Raw genomic sequence first — 16,116 nt, 5'->3', positions numbered from 1 at the left:
CCTGGCATGACTCCCTACCCTGGCCCGCTCAGGCCCGTCGTGACCCCTCTGCAGGTGGCCTCGGGACGCCCAGCCCGCAGCATCCCGCAGAGCTTGTAAGGCCTTCGGAGAACCCCAGGGACAGAGGGCTACAAGGACAGACTCCCCCAGCCTGGGGGCGAGAGCAGACGAGGCCAGGGGGTCCCCACTGCCCCAGCTTTCCCCCCTCCCATGAGCCCTGTCGCGGCCCAGAAGCCAAGGACTGCAGGGCACGGGCACAGCCGGTCTCTGATGTGCCTTTATTGACCCATCACGCTGGGAACGTGCTGCTCCATTAATTGGCCACGATGGTCTGGTCGATCCAGGCCCTGAGCTTGGTGACGCGGGCGTAAACACCAGGCGTGGAGAGGGAGCAGGTGGGGAGATGATCCCCACCAGGGTCCAGACACCGTCCTTCTGGCGCACCAGGGGGCTGCCAGAGTCGCCCTGCAAGGACAAGCAGTAGCAGCAGGTTGGGGGGGTCTCCTTCTAGGGGGTCGCAAAGCGAGGGGGACCTGCTTATCCACCGGCTGTTCCCCGAATGCAAACGAGTCTGCGCTTGACTGGATGGGACCCTGTGTATCCACCACGGGCTCCAGGGCTGGGGAGAGCTATGGGGAGCGGGGATCGTGGGCAGAGAAACAAGGGGTGTCACAGGGAGACTGGCCCTTTAAGAGAGAAGAGGCCCATGCCCCTGTGACTGGTCAGCTGCCTCCCAGGTGGGCTTAAGAAAGGATGGGGGGGGGAAGGACAAGGAGAGAGGTAGGGGGCAGAGGTACATCGTATCGCATGGAGGGTAGGACTAGCTCAAGGTGCAAGCCATTGTTGGGGAGAACAGCCTAGAGCTGGGGAGCCCAGTTGAGTTTTGGGAGCTGTTGTGCTCAGACCCCTAGGAACAAGGGGAAGAACAGGGCCGGTTAGGGGGCACTAAGCCTGAACCAAGAGGATTTGATGCTGGATGGGGGATCTGGAGTAGGACTTCAAGCGAAGAGACCCGTGCGGTGGGATACCGCGGGGAGCCCTCTCCTGGGAGACCAGACTGGGGGCTCCAGGGGAAGAGCGAATCTGGAGGCCCTCAGGGGCATGGCTGGAGAGTAGAGCCTGGAGCAGGGGCAAAGAGCCGGGAACAGGCTGGATACACTCCATGGAAAGCGGCTATGGCTGTCCTTCGGGGGTTTGGGCAGACCAGTTTTACCATGAGGGTTCTGCATGTTCCTGAACATGTACACGAATACACCGTGCCCAGAGGTGGGCCTTGAACTGCACACTGAGACACTGTATTCCTGTCTAGGGGCGATGGAAGGGGAAACGGAGGCAGATGTCCCAATTGTGCAGCAGCCTTGGGCCACCCTGTTCCAGGTGCATGGAAGAAGCAAAGGCTGGCTGCATGGAGCTGGGGTGGACAAAGGAGGGCTATGCAGACAGCTGTAGGGATGGGGTGACAGGCAGGCAGGGATAGCTGAAGCGGGAGGTGGCCAGAGGACAGTTGTTGCGGTGGTGGTTGCGGTGAAGTGGGAATTTTCTGGGCTATTTTTAGGAAGCTGGTGTGTGCCTCAGTTTCCCCTCTTTGCTGCATTGTTACCCAGTGGGGTGGAAAAGAACTGTTTGTTCTCAAGGCAGGTGAAGAGACAAGTGGCACTAGCTGTCTGGGCCTGAGTCCCCATATCAATTGAGTGTCTGAGAAGACAACAGCAAACTCAATCTCAGGGCGCTGACAGCCAGCGAACAAGGGATTGCCCGTCTCTGGCAGGGAAGCTGGGCAAGGATCCCAGGCTGCCAAACACCGGCCTGGAAGGCATAAGAGAAGAACTGGCTGCTGGAAGGAGTCAGGCCTCTCGTCTGGAGGTGAGGTGCTGCCCGAACAGTGGGGGTCCCTGCATCTGGGCAGGCTGCTGGCACAGTGGGTCTCGCGGTGTGACGCAGGGGAGCTGAAGGCCAGTCTAAGGAGGCGGTGAGGCCGTGCTCTACCCCGGAGGGAGAGTGAGATCCCCTGGAGGTCTGGCACATTGCAGGGGTTCCCCCTAGAGACTGTTCTAAAGTGGGGGCCATAGCATGGACCCTGGGGATCTGTGCCAGCACTAGGAGTGATGTGTGGCCAGACAGGTGGGCACAGGGGGCTGCGGCACTGCAGAGCTGGGTGCCATGAAGGAGGAGGCTCCAGCAGCACCGGCGCAGATCATGACGTCAGTGATCCTGAAGCCCCAGTAGGTCTTGCATTGCATGTTGGTCAGCAGGGGCAGGGCCGCCTGCTGCAGCTCATCTGGGGTGTTCTGAGCTGGAAAACAAAGGCAGGCAGGAGACGGCATCAGCTGAGCAGCATGGGGCAGCCCCCAATCCCTGGCACTGCAGCCCCATGGCCTTGCCTGGCACTGGGACCTCAACAGGGAGGGAGAAAAGAGAAAAGGCCCCAGCTGCTCCTGCCCTCCTGGGGCACGCACAGGGTAGCTGTGTCCAGTCAGGTGGGGACCCCTGGGGGGGCATTTCAGCCAAATTCTCTGGATTTGGCCTGGGGCAGGGAGAGAGGCAGGGCCTGGGACTCTAGCCGGAGGGGGCGGAAGGCTGCCTAGAGCTGGGGGTCCTGAGTAGGGCCCCGTTTCCTAGTCCAGTATGTGCCCGGGAAGGTCAGAGGGCGGGGGACTGAGGTGAGGGGATGGGGCGCAGTCAGATCAGTTGGCTAAGTTGAGTTCCTGTCGGCGCTCCAGGACTCTGTCCCACAAGAGGCCAGAGCGGTGCGGAGACCCGGAGACATTACCCGTGGGATCAGTCAGGCCCCAGCCCGTGGTCATGCAGGTCAGGCCTCCAGGGGAGTCATTGGTGGACTCAGGCAGGCACACAGGGGACACGTGGGCTGTCAGTTTGGCTGGGGAAGCCAGCTTCAGCAGGGTGATGTCATTCTTCACGGTTAACATGCTGAAACGGGGTTCTTGAAAACCTGTCACAGGAGACAGTGGAGTCTGAGACCACATCCAATGCCTATACGAGACCCCACCGAAATCTCATCCACCCCATAGCAGGACCCATGTAGGCCGCGTCCACCCCAGTCCAGCCAGACTCCCGAGAGACCGCGTCCACCCTCTGCAGGACCCCGAGGAGCTCTGCGCATGAGACATGGCACAGGCTGACGTGTGAGTGTACCGGGGGTTGAGGTTGGCATGAAGGGTCATTGGGGGCCTGGGGAGGGAGGATGTGTGCAGCCCCCAAGGGGACCCCACATCGGCAGCCCCCTACCTTGGCGATCTGCAGGACTTGCACATCCTCAGTCGGAGAGCGTTGGTTAAATTCCCCCAGAACCACACGGTGACTTGTGCTGCAGGGGGAAGAAAAGCAAGCCCCGAGTTCAGGGAATGGTGGGGCAGGCCTGGCTCCCTGCAGCACCTTCCAACCCCTCTGCTGGGCACTGCCCAGGCCTGGCGCAGGGGATCTGTTTCCAGGAAGTGTGGTAGGGGTAGTGGGAGCTGGCTTAGGGCTGGGGATTGCAGGACTGAAAGAAGCAGCTGGGGACATGTGCCCTGAGCGGAGCTCCCTTCATCAGGACACTGATGCCTGGGCCCCATCCCCAGCAGTATCTGCCAGGACAGCTCAGTGTAGGTGGCACATCCATCCCCTCTGCGTCCCCTCACCCGGCTGTCCAACTCTAGTGCCTGCTTCTTGTAGGGTTGCCAGGCAGCTGTTTTTTTACTGGAACGCCCGGTTGAAAAGGGACCCTGGCGACTGTGGTCTGCACCGCTGACTGACCTGTTTAAAAGTCTAGTCAGTGGCGCCACAGAGCTAAGGCAGGCTCCCTGCCTGCCCTGGCACCGTATGGCTCCTAGATGGGCAATGTGTCCTGCCCCTAGGTGCAGGGGCAATCAGGGAAGGTCCGGGAACCACAGCCAATGGGAGCTGTGGAGGCGGTGCCTGCAGGTGTGGGCAGCATGCCTCAGTCTAGTCCGACTGCTTCTGGGAGCAGCGTGGAGCCACTGCCAGGGCAAGCAGGAACCCTGCCTTGGCCCCGCTGCACCACCGACTGGAGCCGCCTGAGGTAAGCGCCGCTGAACCCGACCCCTGAACCCCCTCCTGCACCGTGAACCCCTTGCCCCAGGTCAGAACCCCTTCCTGCACCCTAACTCCCTCCAAGACCCTACACCCCTCACGTGTACCCCAACCCTCTGCCCCAGCCCTGAGCCCCGTCCAGGAGCCAACAGCCCCACCTGCATCACAACCCCCTTGTCCAGCCCGGAGCCCCGTCATGCACTCCAAACCCCTCTTACCAAGCCCCACCCCAGAGCCCGCACCCTCAGCCGGAGCCCTCCCACACCCAACCCCCTGCCCCAGCTCAGTGAAAGTGAGTTAGGGTGGGGGATAGCGAGTGAGTGAGAAGGCGCAGGGCCTCAGGGAAGGGGCAAGGGTGTTCGGTTTTGTGCAATTAGAAAGTTGGTAACCCTAGGGCCTTGGTGCCCTGTGGCTCCCACCTAGATTCCTACCTGACGCTGCAGTGGGCAGCCGTGACCACCCAGTTCTCGCTGATCAGGGAACTGCTGCAGAAATGGAAGCCGGTGTTCTGTGGGGAGGGGGAGAGCAGGCAGTGATTGAGCCGGCCCACCATGGCCACGTGCCAGGGACCTTTGCTGCTGCCTGGCGGGGGCTGCCAGGAACTAGGGAAGGGGAATCGGGGCCAGAGCATCAAAATAAGGGGGAGCATCTGGCTGAGACCCATCCCTGGGAAGCAGGCGCCCCTTCCTGGCAGTCAGTGCCCTCTGCCCCATTTTCCAGGCCCTGCCGGGCACAGATTGCAGCAGGGGCAGGCCTGCCCCACCCCGCAGGGATCTCTGCTGAGCCTGTATGCTTGGAAGGAAGCCAGGGTCTGCGATGCCCGGCAGGGATTGGGAGCGGCAGGAGAGAAGGGAACTTGGGGCAGGGGAAGGATTCCCACCAGATCCTGGGTGCTGGAGCTGAGGGGCTCTGGGAGCAGGACTGGGGGAAGGGTCCTGGCAGGTGCCCTTGGAGCGGCAGAGAGGCCAGGTCAGTTCATCCCATTATCTGGGGTAGCGCTGCCTCTGTCGGGTAACAGGCCCCTGTTCCACAGTAGAGCAGGGCACCGACTGGGGGCAGGGAGGCTGGGAATCCATCTACACACTGGAGCCAATCTAAGCAGCCAGAGGCAGCCAGTGCTGCTGGGAAATGCACACAGAACGTGGAGGCGGGTGCCACAGGGAGCAACTGGGGGCCCAGATACCAAGGTGATGGGCATGTGCAGGCCCTGTCAGATGAATCCCCAGTAGCACTGAGACACTGCCTAGTTGCCCTGGGACACCATGAAATCACACCCCCACCTCCCCGGTTCTCTAAGGGCCTGGCCCCTCCTGCCTTTCCCCCCAGCTTTGCTCCCCAGGGGGCCCCTGCCTGGCTGAAGGGGCTGCTGGGCTCTCACCTGCAGGGAGACCTGCCAGGGCCAGGATCCAGGAACCGCCATCTCGCAGTTCACGGTTCGTGCATAGCCGCTGATGGCAGGCTGGATGGCAGGGAGGCCGCAGCCTGCAGGAGGGAAGGAGAGGAATTGACCACAGCTCCTGGTGTCCAGCAGGGAGGGAGCACAGCACTAGGGCCCAGGCTACTCCGTGGGGCACCCCAGCAGTGGGGCGGTAGCTGGGGGATCAGTCAGTGGCTGGTGGCCTTTGCTACAGCCATGGGCATGCACTGCCCACTCCAATTCACCTGGAGGCATCCCCCAGAGCCAGGGCCAAGACCAGGGCTGTACTGCCACCATAGGGGGAAGGATGGATTGGGGGGACCCCGAGCGCTGTCAAGCATAGCATGGCACTGGCTGCATCCATCTGCGCCATCAGCAGTGTCTCCAGCTGGGAGAGTAGAGACAGGGCTTGGGCTGCCATCACCTGCGTCTCCTCGGGAACTCCCCGTGGCAGAGAGACCCTTTCCCGGCTCTGGGCCTTTCAGCCCCTGCTGGCAGTCGAAGGAGGCCAGGTGGCACTTATCATGGGCAGCGCCCAGGAAGACAAAGCAGGGCAGGAGCCAGGGGAAAGCCATTCTGCTTCTTACATGGGTTGTGGAGACCAAGCAGGGTCAGCAGCCCTTTATATACTCCTGCCAGGAGGCAGCTCAGAAAGGGACAGGAGCCAATTTTCCACCCTGCTGTCCTTGGGGAGATAAGCTGGCAGCCCCAAAGTAGCCATGGGCAGACACCAGGGGTCAGGCTGGCTGGGGGCAGGGCTTGGGACTGCAGCAGCTGTTCTCTGGAGGAGTGTGGGGAGCCATGTGGGAGCCAGAGAGCCGATGGGCAGAGGCCTGGGAGCAGGGAGCCTGTGGGAGTCAGTGATCCTCTACCCTCAAGGGATTGACAACTCCGGGAGATCTGGGTGCCAGGCAGCCAGGGCCTTGGCCTCACAGTGTGGGGTGCACACTTCCCCTCCCCACTGAGGTGTTAGTGATGAGCAAATTGCTCTGGCGTACAGTTGGCACTGCCTAATCCTCCCAGCACCATGTGTGGTGAGCCAGCACACTCCTATGGCCCCCACCCCAGCCAGATGGGCCACTGCAGAGCAGGGACTAGCCCCAGGGTCCTTTAGTGTGTCCGGGATGTAGCTGCATGGAGAACCCAGGAGTCCTGAGCCCTAGTCCTGCAGTTGGACCTGCCCGCTTCAGTGCATATTGTCATGATGTTGTGGGAATAACAGCCCCATTTATATCTGTTATTCCCTCTCTCCTTGTGCTTCATGTGGTGTAGTTTCCTTCAGAGCACCTTTGTTTTGCCAGCCCTGCCCTGGACCTCCTCCCTCGCACTGGCTGGTTGTGCTGTCCCAGGACAGGGGCTGGGATGCAGCCGAAGACCTCCATCTGCCAGCCCATCTCAGGGTTTCTTTGTTCTGGGTCCACCAAAGAACTCGTTTTCAGGCCGAGCTGCTGACCCTGGAGGGGGATTGCCCAGCCCAGCCCTGCAGGAATGGGCACTCTGAGCCAGAGGATGGGCTTTGGGGTCCTGGGGTTGCTGCTGCTGCTGCTGCTGCTGCATGCGAGGAAGTGGAAAGCAGCTGCTTGGGCCCTAGCTAAACTGAGCTGGTATCAGCAGGTGGTATGATTAGCCAGATACCACCCAGCCCTGGCTTTAACCCCTTGGCCGTTCCTAGTGTCCATGTAGGGCTGAGCCCCTGGTGTGGCAGATGCCAAACTAGCAAGCGCCAAGACAGGCTGATTCCCCCACCAGGCACCGGGGGCAGCTCTGGTTTCCACAACGTGGGAGATTGCCAAGGGGCAGAGGAGAGGCTGCCCCCATGTGAGGAGAGGGCCCCACAAGGTTGTGTCACCTCCAGAGAAGAGCTGGAGGGGATTTGGCCAAGTGGCTCAGAGTTGAGGAAAAACAATGAGGAGTCTGATGGCACCTTAAGATTTATTTGGGCATAAGCTTTCATGGGTAAAAAACCCACTTCTTCAGATGCATGGAGTGAAAATTACAGATACAGGCATAAATATATATTGGCACATGAAGAGAAGGGAGTTACCTTACAAGTGGAGAACCAGTGTTGAAGGCCAATTCAGTCAGGGTGGATGTAGTCCACTCACAATAATTGATGAGGAGGTGTCAATTCCAAGAGAGGGGGAATTGCTTATGCCCAAATAAATTTGTTAGTCTTTAAGGTGCCACCGTAATCCTCATTGTTTTTATGGATACAGACAAACGCGACTACCCCTGTGATACTTGACATCATGCAGAGTTGAGGGAATCAAGAAGGCTTGTAGGTGCCCAACTCCCATGAGAAGAGGTGCCTAATTCCCATTGTGAATGCCACCTTTGATCCTTTCTAAGGTCCGGAGATGGTGGCAGCGGCTGCTGCCCCTTGTAGCCAGGAAGTGAGGCCTGGCCGGTTGCTGGAGGAGGAAGAGGAATGGAGGATGCACATCACGAGGTTCTTTGGCTAGTTGCTCACAAAGAATGGCCTTGGCCCAGGGTGGCTGGCCTGGATCCTACTGGGATCCGGGAAGTGGGCGGGCAACCCAGAGAAGGTGGAGGGGACAAATGCAACTGATGAACATGCACAGACTAGAACTGACTGAACAGGGAGGAGATGGAGGGAAAGTCTTGAAAGCCATCAGTTGGCAGCTGAGTAGGTAACTGGCGGCAGCATCCAAGCACACTGCGGGGCATTCACTGTGGAGCCCTGGAGCTGAGAAAAGCAGCTGAGGGGCCTCCTGCTGTCCTATTGCTCAGCCTATTGCCCACTTGTGTCCGGGTCAGGGTGCTGCCCATCCCCCGTGCTTATCAGAAACCTTCTGGCACCTGCCACAGGTGTGATGGCTAGCCGGGGAAAGCCCCACGCCCCGATCTGAGGGCGCTCTGGTGAACTGAACAGGCGCCGAGGAAAGCCCCTCGGCCTCTGGATGGGGGCAGAAGTGCAAAGGGTCTGTTGACTGTGGGCTGGGGAAAGCCAAATCCCTCTGCGCAGGGGATTCTCCAGCTCAGGGCAAGGTTTAAGCCCAGCTAAAAACTGGCTGCAGAATTGTTAGGGTTTGGGTGCTGCACACTTTACTCCTGGCGGAATTCTGTGCCTGAAAATTCTGCACCCAATATTTGAACATTCTGCATATTTTATTTGTTAAAATAGCACAATATAATCACCCCAGTTTCAATTAGTTTGGTGATTTATTTCAAAATACGTGTCAGCAAGTATGCCTGGAACAATCCAGACAATGAAAATTATTCAGGAAATGTTTTTTGTCAAATAGATTCCTCACTAGGCATATTAATATGTAACTTTGAGTAATTCATTTAAACTACAGAACAGGAACGTATTTCCTGCCCCTTCAGAAGCAGTGCAAAGGTTTGGGGGAGTCAGGGGTAATGGAGGAGTGGGAAGGAGCCTGGGAGTGAACCTGGAGGGTTGGTGGGTGTGGGTGGGAGAAATATGGAAAAGATTTGGGTGGGGGGGCAAGGAGGGATTGTTAGGGAGCCTCCCCAATGCAGCCCCTGGCTGACCCCTAGCCTCTCCCATTCAGTCAGGCACGTCTGTCCCGTCCCCATATGTCCCTGCACCCCCTCCCCTATCCTCACATGTCCCTGCACCCCCTTAGCCAATCCCCTCCTACCATCCCCATGTGTACCTGCACCCCCCGTACCCATGTGTCCCTGCACTCCCCCCGCACCCACGGCTCCACTGCCATTCAGCCCCTGCCGCAAGTCTGGCACCTGGGAGCACCTACTCTGTTCTAGCACCACAGTGATCCCTGGTGGGCTAAAGGTGGAACTGAAGCAACTTTCCGGCAGAAGTTATTTTCTGTAAAAAAACAAAAAACAAAAACAAAAAACAGGCTGCGTGGGACATTAATTACGTGTGTGCTCAGCGGTGCAGAATTGCCCCAGGAGCAACACTTGCCGCCAGCAAGGCACGGTGCGCGAGGAGAGGCTGGGTCACAAGGTGACTGGTAAAACACCATATGGATGGGAAACCAAAGAAGCAGCCCACTGAGCATTAGGACAGCTTTTGCAGAGCCCTGGGCAGTGTGTTCTCCCCTGTGCACAGCCTGCAGGATGCTGAGTGGGGAAGGGAAGCATGCATCATGCACTGCAGGATATGGCGCCTGGCTCCCTGGAGTTGTCACTCCCCTGAGGGCAGAGGGTCACAGACTCCCACGGGCTCCCTGCTCCCAGGTCTCAGCCCTCTGGCTCCCACGCAGCTCTCCGGCTCCCCACACTCCTCCAGGGAGCAGCTGCTGCGGTCCCTGCTCCTGGCCCAAGCCCTGCCTCCAGGCCAGCCTGTCCCTTGGAACTCTAACCATGGGACCTCAGGGCTGCCCAGCTTATCTCCCCAATGTCCCTGGACAGCAGGTTGAAAAACTGGCTCCTGTCTCTTTCTCAACTGCCACCTCCCGTGAGCTGCCCCTGGCAGAATTATACAAAGGGCTGCTGACCCTGCTTAGTCTCCGTGACCCATGTAAGAAGCAGAATGGCCTTCCTCTGGGTCCTGCCCTGTCTCACCTTCCTGGGCTCTGCCCATGGTAAGTGCCACCTGGCCTCCAACTGCCAGCAGGGGCTGGAAGGCCCAGAGCCGGGGAAGTGTCTCTCCGCCACTGGGAGCTCCCAAGAAGATACAGGTGACGGTAGCCCCAGCCCTGTCTCTACTCTCCCAGCTGGAGACACTGCTGATGGCGCAGATGGATGCAGCCAGTGCCATGCTATGCTTGACAGCGCTCAGGGTCCCCCCAATCCATCCTTCCCCCTATGGTGGCAGTACAGCCCTGGTCTTGGCCCTGGCTCTGGGGGATGCCTCCAGGTGAATTGGAGTGGGCAGTGCATGCCCATGGCTGTAGCAAAGGCCACCAGCCACTGACTGATCCCCCAGCTACCGCCCCACTGCTGGGGTGCCCCACGGAGTAGCCTGGGCCCTAGTGCTGTGCTCCCTCCCCGCTGGACACCAGGAGCTGTGGTCAACTCCTCTCCTTCCCTCCTGCAGGCTGCAGCCTCCCTGCCATCCAGCCTGCCATCAGCGGCTATGCACGAACCGTGAACTGTGAGATGGCGGTTCCTGGATCCTGGCCCTGGCAGGTCTCCCTGCAGGTGAGAGCCCAGCAGCCCCTTCAGCCAGGCAGGGGCCCCATGGGGAGCAAAGCTGGGGGGAAAGGCAGGAGGGGCCAGGCCCTTAGAGAACCGGGGAGGTGGGGGTGTGATTTCATGGTGTCCCAGGGCAACTAGGCAGTGTCTCAGTGCTACTGGGGATTCATCTGACAGGGCCTGCACATGCCCATCACCTTGGTATCTGGGCCCCCAGTTGCTACCTGTGGCACCCGCCTCCACGTTCTGTGTGCATTTCCCAGCAGTACTGGCTGCCCCGATTGGCTTTGGCATGCAGGTGGATTCCCAGTAGGGTGACCAGACGTCCCATTTTGGCCAGGACAGTCCCTTTTTAAGCCCTATCCCGGTTGTCCTGCCTTTTTTGGCAAAAGTGGACATTTGCCCCGTTTGCCTTGGCTACCTGACCAAGTCTGAGAAGTGCAAACAGGACAAATGCCCACTTTCATCAAAAAAGTGTGGTGTGGTGCAGAGGGCAAACTGTGATGCCAGCCCCATGCAGGGCTCGGATGGGGGGCAGGCAGGTTTCTGGCAAGTAGCAACAGCCTCACGGGGGCAGGGGTCGGGGGGCAGGCAGGGCTTGGGCTAGCCCTGCCTGCGGGGGAAGGAGGGGAGGACTTGGGTCAGCCCTGCATGGTGCCCTGTTGTCTCTTTGGAAAATATGGTTACCCTAATTCCCAGCCTCCCTGCCCCCAACATGGTGCCTACCATTCTGTGGGACAGGGGCGTGTTACCCCAGGGCAGCATCTGCCGTTGGGCAGCGCTACCCGAGACAGTGGGATGAACTGACCTGGCCTCTCTGCCACTTCAAGGGCACCTGCCAGGACCCTTCCCCCGGCCCTGCCCCCAGAGCTCCTCAGCTCCAGCACCTGGGCTCTGGTGGGAATCCTTCCCCTGCCCCGAGTTCCCTTCTCTCCTGCCGCTCCCAGCCCCTGCCGGGCATCGCAGACCCTGGCTCCCTTCCAAGCACATGGGCTCAGCAGAGAACACTGCGGGGTGGGGCAGGCCTGCCCCTGCTACAATCTGTGTCTGGCAGAGCCTGGCAGATGGGGCAGAGGGCACTGGGTGTCTGGAGGGAGTGCCTGCCTCCCAGGGATGGGTCTCAGCTAGCTGCTCCCCCTTAGTTTGATGCTCTGGCCTCAATTCCCTTCCCCTGGTTCCCGGCAGCCTCCGCCAGGCAGACTGGGGGGTCCCCAGCACACAGCTGTTGTGGGCTGGCTCAGTCACCACCTGCTCTCCCTCTCCCCACAGGACAACACCAGCTTCCATTTCTGCGGCGGCTCCCTGATCAGCGAGAACTGGGTGGTCACCACTGCCCACTGCAGCGTCAGGTAGGAACCGGGGCAGGAGCTGTGGAGCACCATGGTCCTAGCACTAGAGTTGGACAGGCGGGTGAGGGGACGCAGAGGGGATGGATGTGCCACCTGCACTGAGCTGTCCTGGCAGATACTGCTGGGGATGGGTCCCGGGCATCAGTGTCCTGACACAGGGAGCTCCTCTCGGGTAGCATGTCCCTGGCTGCTTCCTTCAGCCCTGCAATCCCCTGCCCGGCTGGCCGGGCCCTGACCCCACTCCAGGGGCTCCCACTGCCCCTGCCATACCCCTGCCACACTTCCTGGGCACAGATCCCCCCGCACCAGGCCTGGGCAGTGCCCAGGGAAGGGGACAGAAGGTGCTGCAGGGAGCCAGGCCTGCCCCACCATTCCCTGTACTCGGGGCTTCCTTTTCTTCCCCCTGCAGCACCAGTGACCGTGTGGTTCTGGGGGAATTTGACCAAGGCTTTCCGGCTGAGGATGTGCAAGTCCTGCAGATCGCCCCGGTAGGGTACTGGCCGGCACAGGGTCCCCTTGGGGGCTGCACACATCCTCCCTCCATGGGCCTGGAACACTGGGCCCCCAGTGAGCCTTCGTGCCCACCTCAAACCCCAGTACACTCACAGGTCAGCCTGTGCCATGTCTCACACGCAGAGCTTCTCGGGGTCCTGCAGGGGATGGATGCAGTCTCTGTGGAGTCCTCCTGGAGCGGGGTGAATGCAGCCTACGAGGGTCCTGACAGGGAGTGAATGTGATTTTGGTGCGGTCTCATACTGGGCTGGATATGGTCTCAGGCTCCTCCGTTTCGTGTGGCAGATTTTCAAGAACCGCAAATTCAGCAGTCTCCAGTATGAACGATATCAGCCTGCTCAAGCTGGCCACCCCAGCCAACATGACGGACTGTGTGTCCCCCTTGTGCCTGCCCGAGGCCACTGACAACTTTCCCAGAGGCCTGACCTACGTGACCAGAGGCTGGGGCCTGACCGATCCCAGCGGTAACGTATCTCTGGCCACATGGGGAACTCAGCTCAGCCGACTGATCTGACTCTGCCCCAACCCCTCACCTCAGCCCCCTGCCATCTGACCTTCCCGAGCACATGATGGACTAGGAAAGGGGGCCCAGCTCAGCCCCCACAGCACTGGACAGTCCTCTGCCTCCTCCAGCTAGAATCCCAGGCCCTGCCTCTCTCCCTGCCCCAGGCCAAACCTAGAGAATTTGACCCCTGAATGGTCCCCGCCTGACTGGACACTGCTACCCTCTGCATGCCCCAGGAGGGCAGGAGCAGCTGGGGCCTTTCCTGTGCAGAAGGGACCCGTGAGTAGCTCTCCAGGCCCCTCCCTCTCTGTTGGGGTCCCGGTGCCAGGCGAGGCTCAGGGGCTGTAGTGCCAGGGATTGGGGGCTGCCCCATGCTGCCCAGCTGATGCCGTCTCCTGCCTGCCTTTGTTTTCCAGCTCAGAACACCCCAGATGAGCTGCAGCAGGCGGCCCTGCCCCTGCTGACCAATATGCAATGCAAGACCTACTGGAGCTTCAGGATCACTGACGTCATGATCTGCGCCGGCGCTGCTGGAGCCTCCTCCTGCATGGCACCCAGCTCTGCAGTGCCGCAGCCCCCCTGCCTGCTTCTCTGGCCACACATCACTCCTAGCCCCTGCTCAGAATGCTGCCCTGGTAGCCATCTCCGCTCTCTAGCCATCCCTCCCTCCCTGCCTGCCTGTCACCCCATCCCTGCATCCGTCCATGCAGCCCCCCCTTGATCTAACCAGGGATCTATGCATCCCTCCCTTCCTTCCTTTAAGCTCCCCTTTTCCTGCCTGCAATCCCCGTTCCCCATAGCTCTCCCCAGCCCTGGGGCCCGTGGTGGATACACAGGGCCCCATCCAGACAAGCGCAGACTCGTTTGCATTTGGGGAACAGCTGGTGGATGAGCAGGTCCCCCTCACTTTGTGATCCCCTAGAAGGAGATGCCCCCCGCAACCTGTTGTTGCCGCTTGTCCTTGCAGGGCGACTCCGGCGGCCCCCTGGTGCGCCAGAAGGACAGTGCCGGGACCCTGGTGGGGATCATCTCCTGGGGAAGCAGCACCTGCTCCCCCTCCGTGCCCAGCGTTAACACTCATATCACCAAGCTCAGGGCCTGGATTGACCAGACCATCGTGGCCAATTAACGGAGCAGCACGTTCCCAGCGTGACGGGTCAATAAAGGCACATCAGAGACCAGCTGTGCCCAGGCCCTGCAGTTCTTGGCTCCTGGGCTGTGACAGGGCTCATGTGGTGGATGGGGTACAATCCAAACCTAAGGCACAGGATGTCTGGTCTTCTCCAGTCTATCTGCATCCCCTGGTGGGATCATGCACATGGCTATGTACTGCAGCACATGGTACTATCCCATAGCATCGACAGATCATCTAGTCCAGCCCCCTGCGTGGAGGCAGGCCCAAGCAAACCTAGACCAGCCCTGACAGGGGTTAGTCCCACCTGTTCTTAAACCTCCCATGACAGATTCCATAGCCTCCCTTGGAACCGTGTTGCAGAACTTAGAGTTAGAAAGATTTTCCTCACATCAAACCTACATCTCCCTTGCTGCAGATAAAGCCTATTATGTCTTGTCCTGCCCTCAGCAGACAATTGATCTTTCTAACAGCCCTGAACATGTTTGAAGACTGTTACCAGGTACCTCCTCAGCCATCTTTTCTCCAAACTAAACATGCCCATGTCTGACCAGGTTTAACCTTTCCTCACAGTCCAGGTTTTCTAAACCTTTGATCCATTTTGTTGCTGTTCTCTGGACTCTACAATTTGTCCACATCTTCCCTAAGGTGCAGTGCCCAGAACTGGACATAGGAGTCCAGTGGGGGCCTCCCTAGTGTTGAGCAGAATGGGACAATGATCTCCTGTGCCTTACACACAACACTCCTCTTAATACACCCCAGAACCATATTAGCCTTTTTCGCAGATACGTCACGTTGCTGACCCCTGTTCAGTTTGTGACGCATTGTAACCTCTAGCCCCTCCCAGCAGTGCTGCTGCCAGCCAGTTATTCCCAGGCTGTAGCTGGACACGGGCTGCAGTTTGACATTAACTCATCCACTTTGCAGTGGGGATGGTGGCACAAATCATGCAGGTGCTGCTCATCCTCCAGTGCCTCCCCATCATTCCTTTTGAAGGAGAAACTGGGACGAAATCCATGTGCATCTCAGCCCAGGGTACCATGGGCCATGCCCCAGCCGCACCCACGTGAGGGCAGAAGCACGGAAGGCACAGTAATGAGAGGTGTGCTTGGCCATGGGGATGCTCACACCTGAGCTAGGCTATGCTGGGTGCAGATAACCTGGGAGAACTGTGCAGTGAAGACACACTCTGGCAGTGCAAGTTTGCTAGCAGGCTGGGCAGGTCCTGGTAGTTCATAGTCCCCACCCAATAGAATTCAGCAGCCAAGCCGTCCCTCTGGGCTTGCCTAGCTGTGGAGCAAAGAACCCCTCCAGTCATGGCTCCTCTATACCCCTCTTCTTTGAGCCGAGCGTGACAGTGCAAAGCTGTCATCTCGGTGTTTGCTGGCAAGCCAAGGCCCAGGTTTGCTCCAGCAGCAGCGTGGCACTTTCCATAGACCCCCATCCCTGAAACTCGATTCATTGTGCGAGTGGAGCCCCAGGGAGCCCAGACCTGGTCCCACACATGGTTGGACTGGACTCCCAACCATGTTGCTGAGCACAGCCCCAGCTTCTCACTGAAGTGCCAGCCGCTCCGGGGGGGGGCGCGCCGGCTGGTACGCGCTCTGCCAGCCGCTCCGGGAGACGTGCCGGTTGGTACGCGCTGTGCCAGCTGCTCCGGGGGGCGCGCAGGCCATTCAGGGGTGCGCTGATCACTGGGGAAGGGTCTCACGCATTTACACAACCTGCGCTGATCCCCCCTGAGCCCCCACGGTTGCCAGACAAGATCGGCCCAAGAGCTTGGACGCTGCGACTGCAGAGGATCTTCCGGTCTCACTGCAGGAGTTGCCCCATTTTGTGGCCTCGGGGCTGTGAGGATCCACAGGGTAGAACGTGGGGCTGCTGGTCCCTGGGGGCTGGTGCACTCAGCAGCACTGGCAGAGTCACCAGACACAGGCTGTGGGCGTTCTGGAGCCAAGCACCACAGGCTGCGTGATGTGCAGTGTGCTGGGGGCCCTGCCAGCGAGGGGCATTACTTAAGCCTAGTGTCGATGCAGCTAGGCAACCCCAGATGTCTGCCATG

The 16,116-nt window shown here is 59.7% G+C and overlaps 2 protein-coding genes across 2 annotated transcripts; one reads left to right on the top strand and one right to left on the bottom strand.

Annotated features, from left to right (window-relative positions):
• Positions 1-265: 265 nt before the first annotated feature.
• Positions 266-6,106, bottom strand: LOC119841038 (chymotrypsinogen 2-like). The gene is given in 8 exon segments (XM_043495368.1): positions 266-399; positions 402-465; positions 2,160-2,293; positions 2,771-2,950; positions 3,231-3,325; positions 4,482-4,558; positions 5,429-5,532; positions 5,991-6,106. Coding segments are annotated over 8 exon segments (792 nt in total). The 5' UTR covers positions 6,043-6,106; the 3' UTR covers positions 266-313.
• Positions 497-14,106, top strand: LOC119841039 (chymotrypsinogen 2-like). The gene is given in 10 exon segments (XM_043495367.1): positions 497-1,863; positions 2,960-3,143; positions 9,864-10,002; positions 10,458-10,561; positions 11,825-11,904; positions 12,314-12,392; positions 12,703-12,737; positions 12,739-12,881; positions 13,339-13,472; positions 13,890-14,106. Coding segments are annotated over 8 exon segments (789 nt in total). The 5' UTR covers positions 497-1,863; positions 2,960-3,143; positions 9,864-9,950; the 3' UTR covers positions 14,052-14,106.
• Positions 14,107-16,116: the final 2,010 nt, after the last annotated feature.

Source organism: Dermochelys coriacea, chromosome 12, assembly GCF_009764565.3.
Source record: "Dermochelys coriacea isolate rDerCor1 chromosome 12, rDerCor1.pri.v4, whole genome shotgun sequence".
NCBI classification, from domain to species: Eukaryota; Metazoa; Chordata; order Testudines; family Dermochelyidae; genus Dermochelys; species Dermochelys coriacea.
Note: the sequence above shows the minus strand (reverse complement) of the source record. Positions and strands in the feature narration are given on the sequence as shown.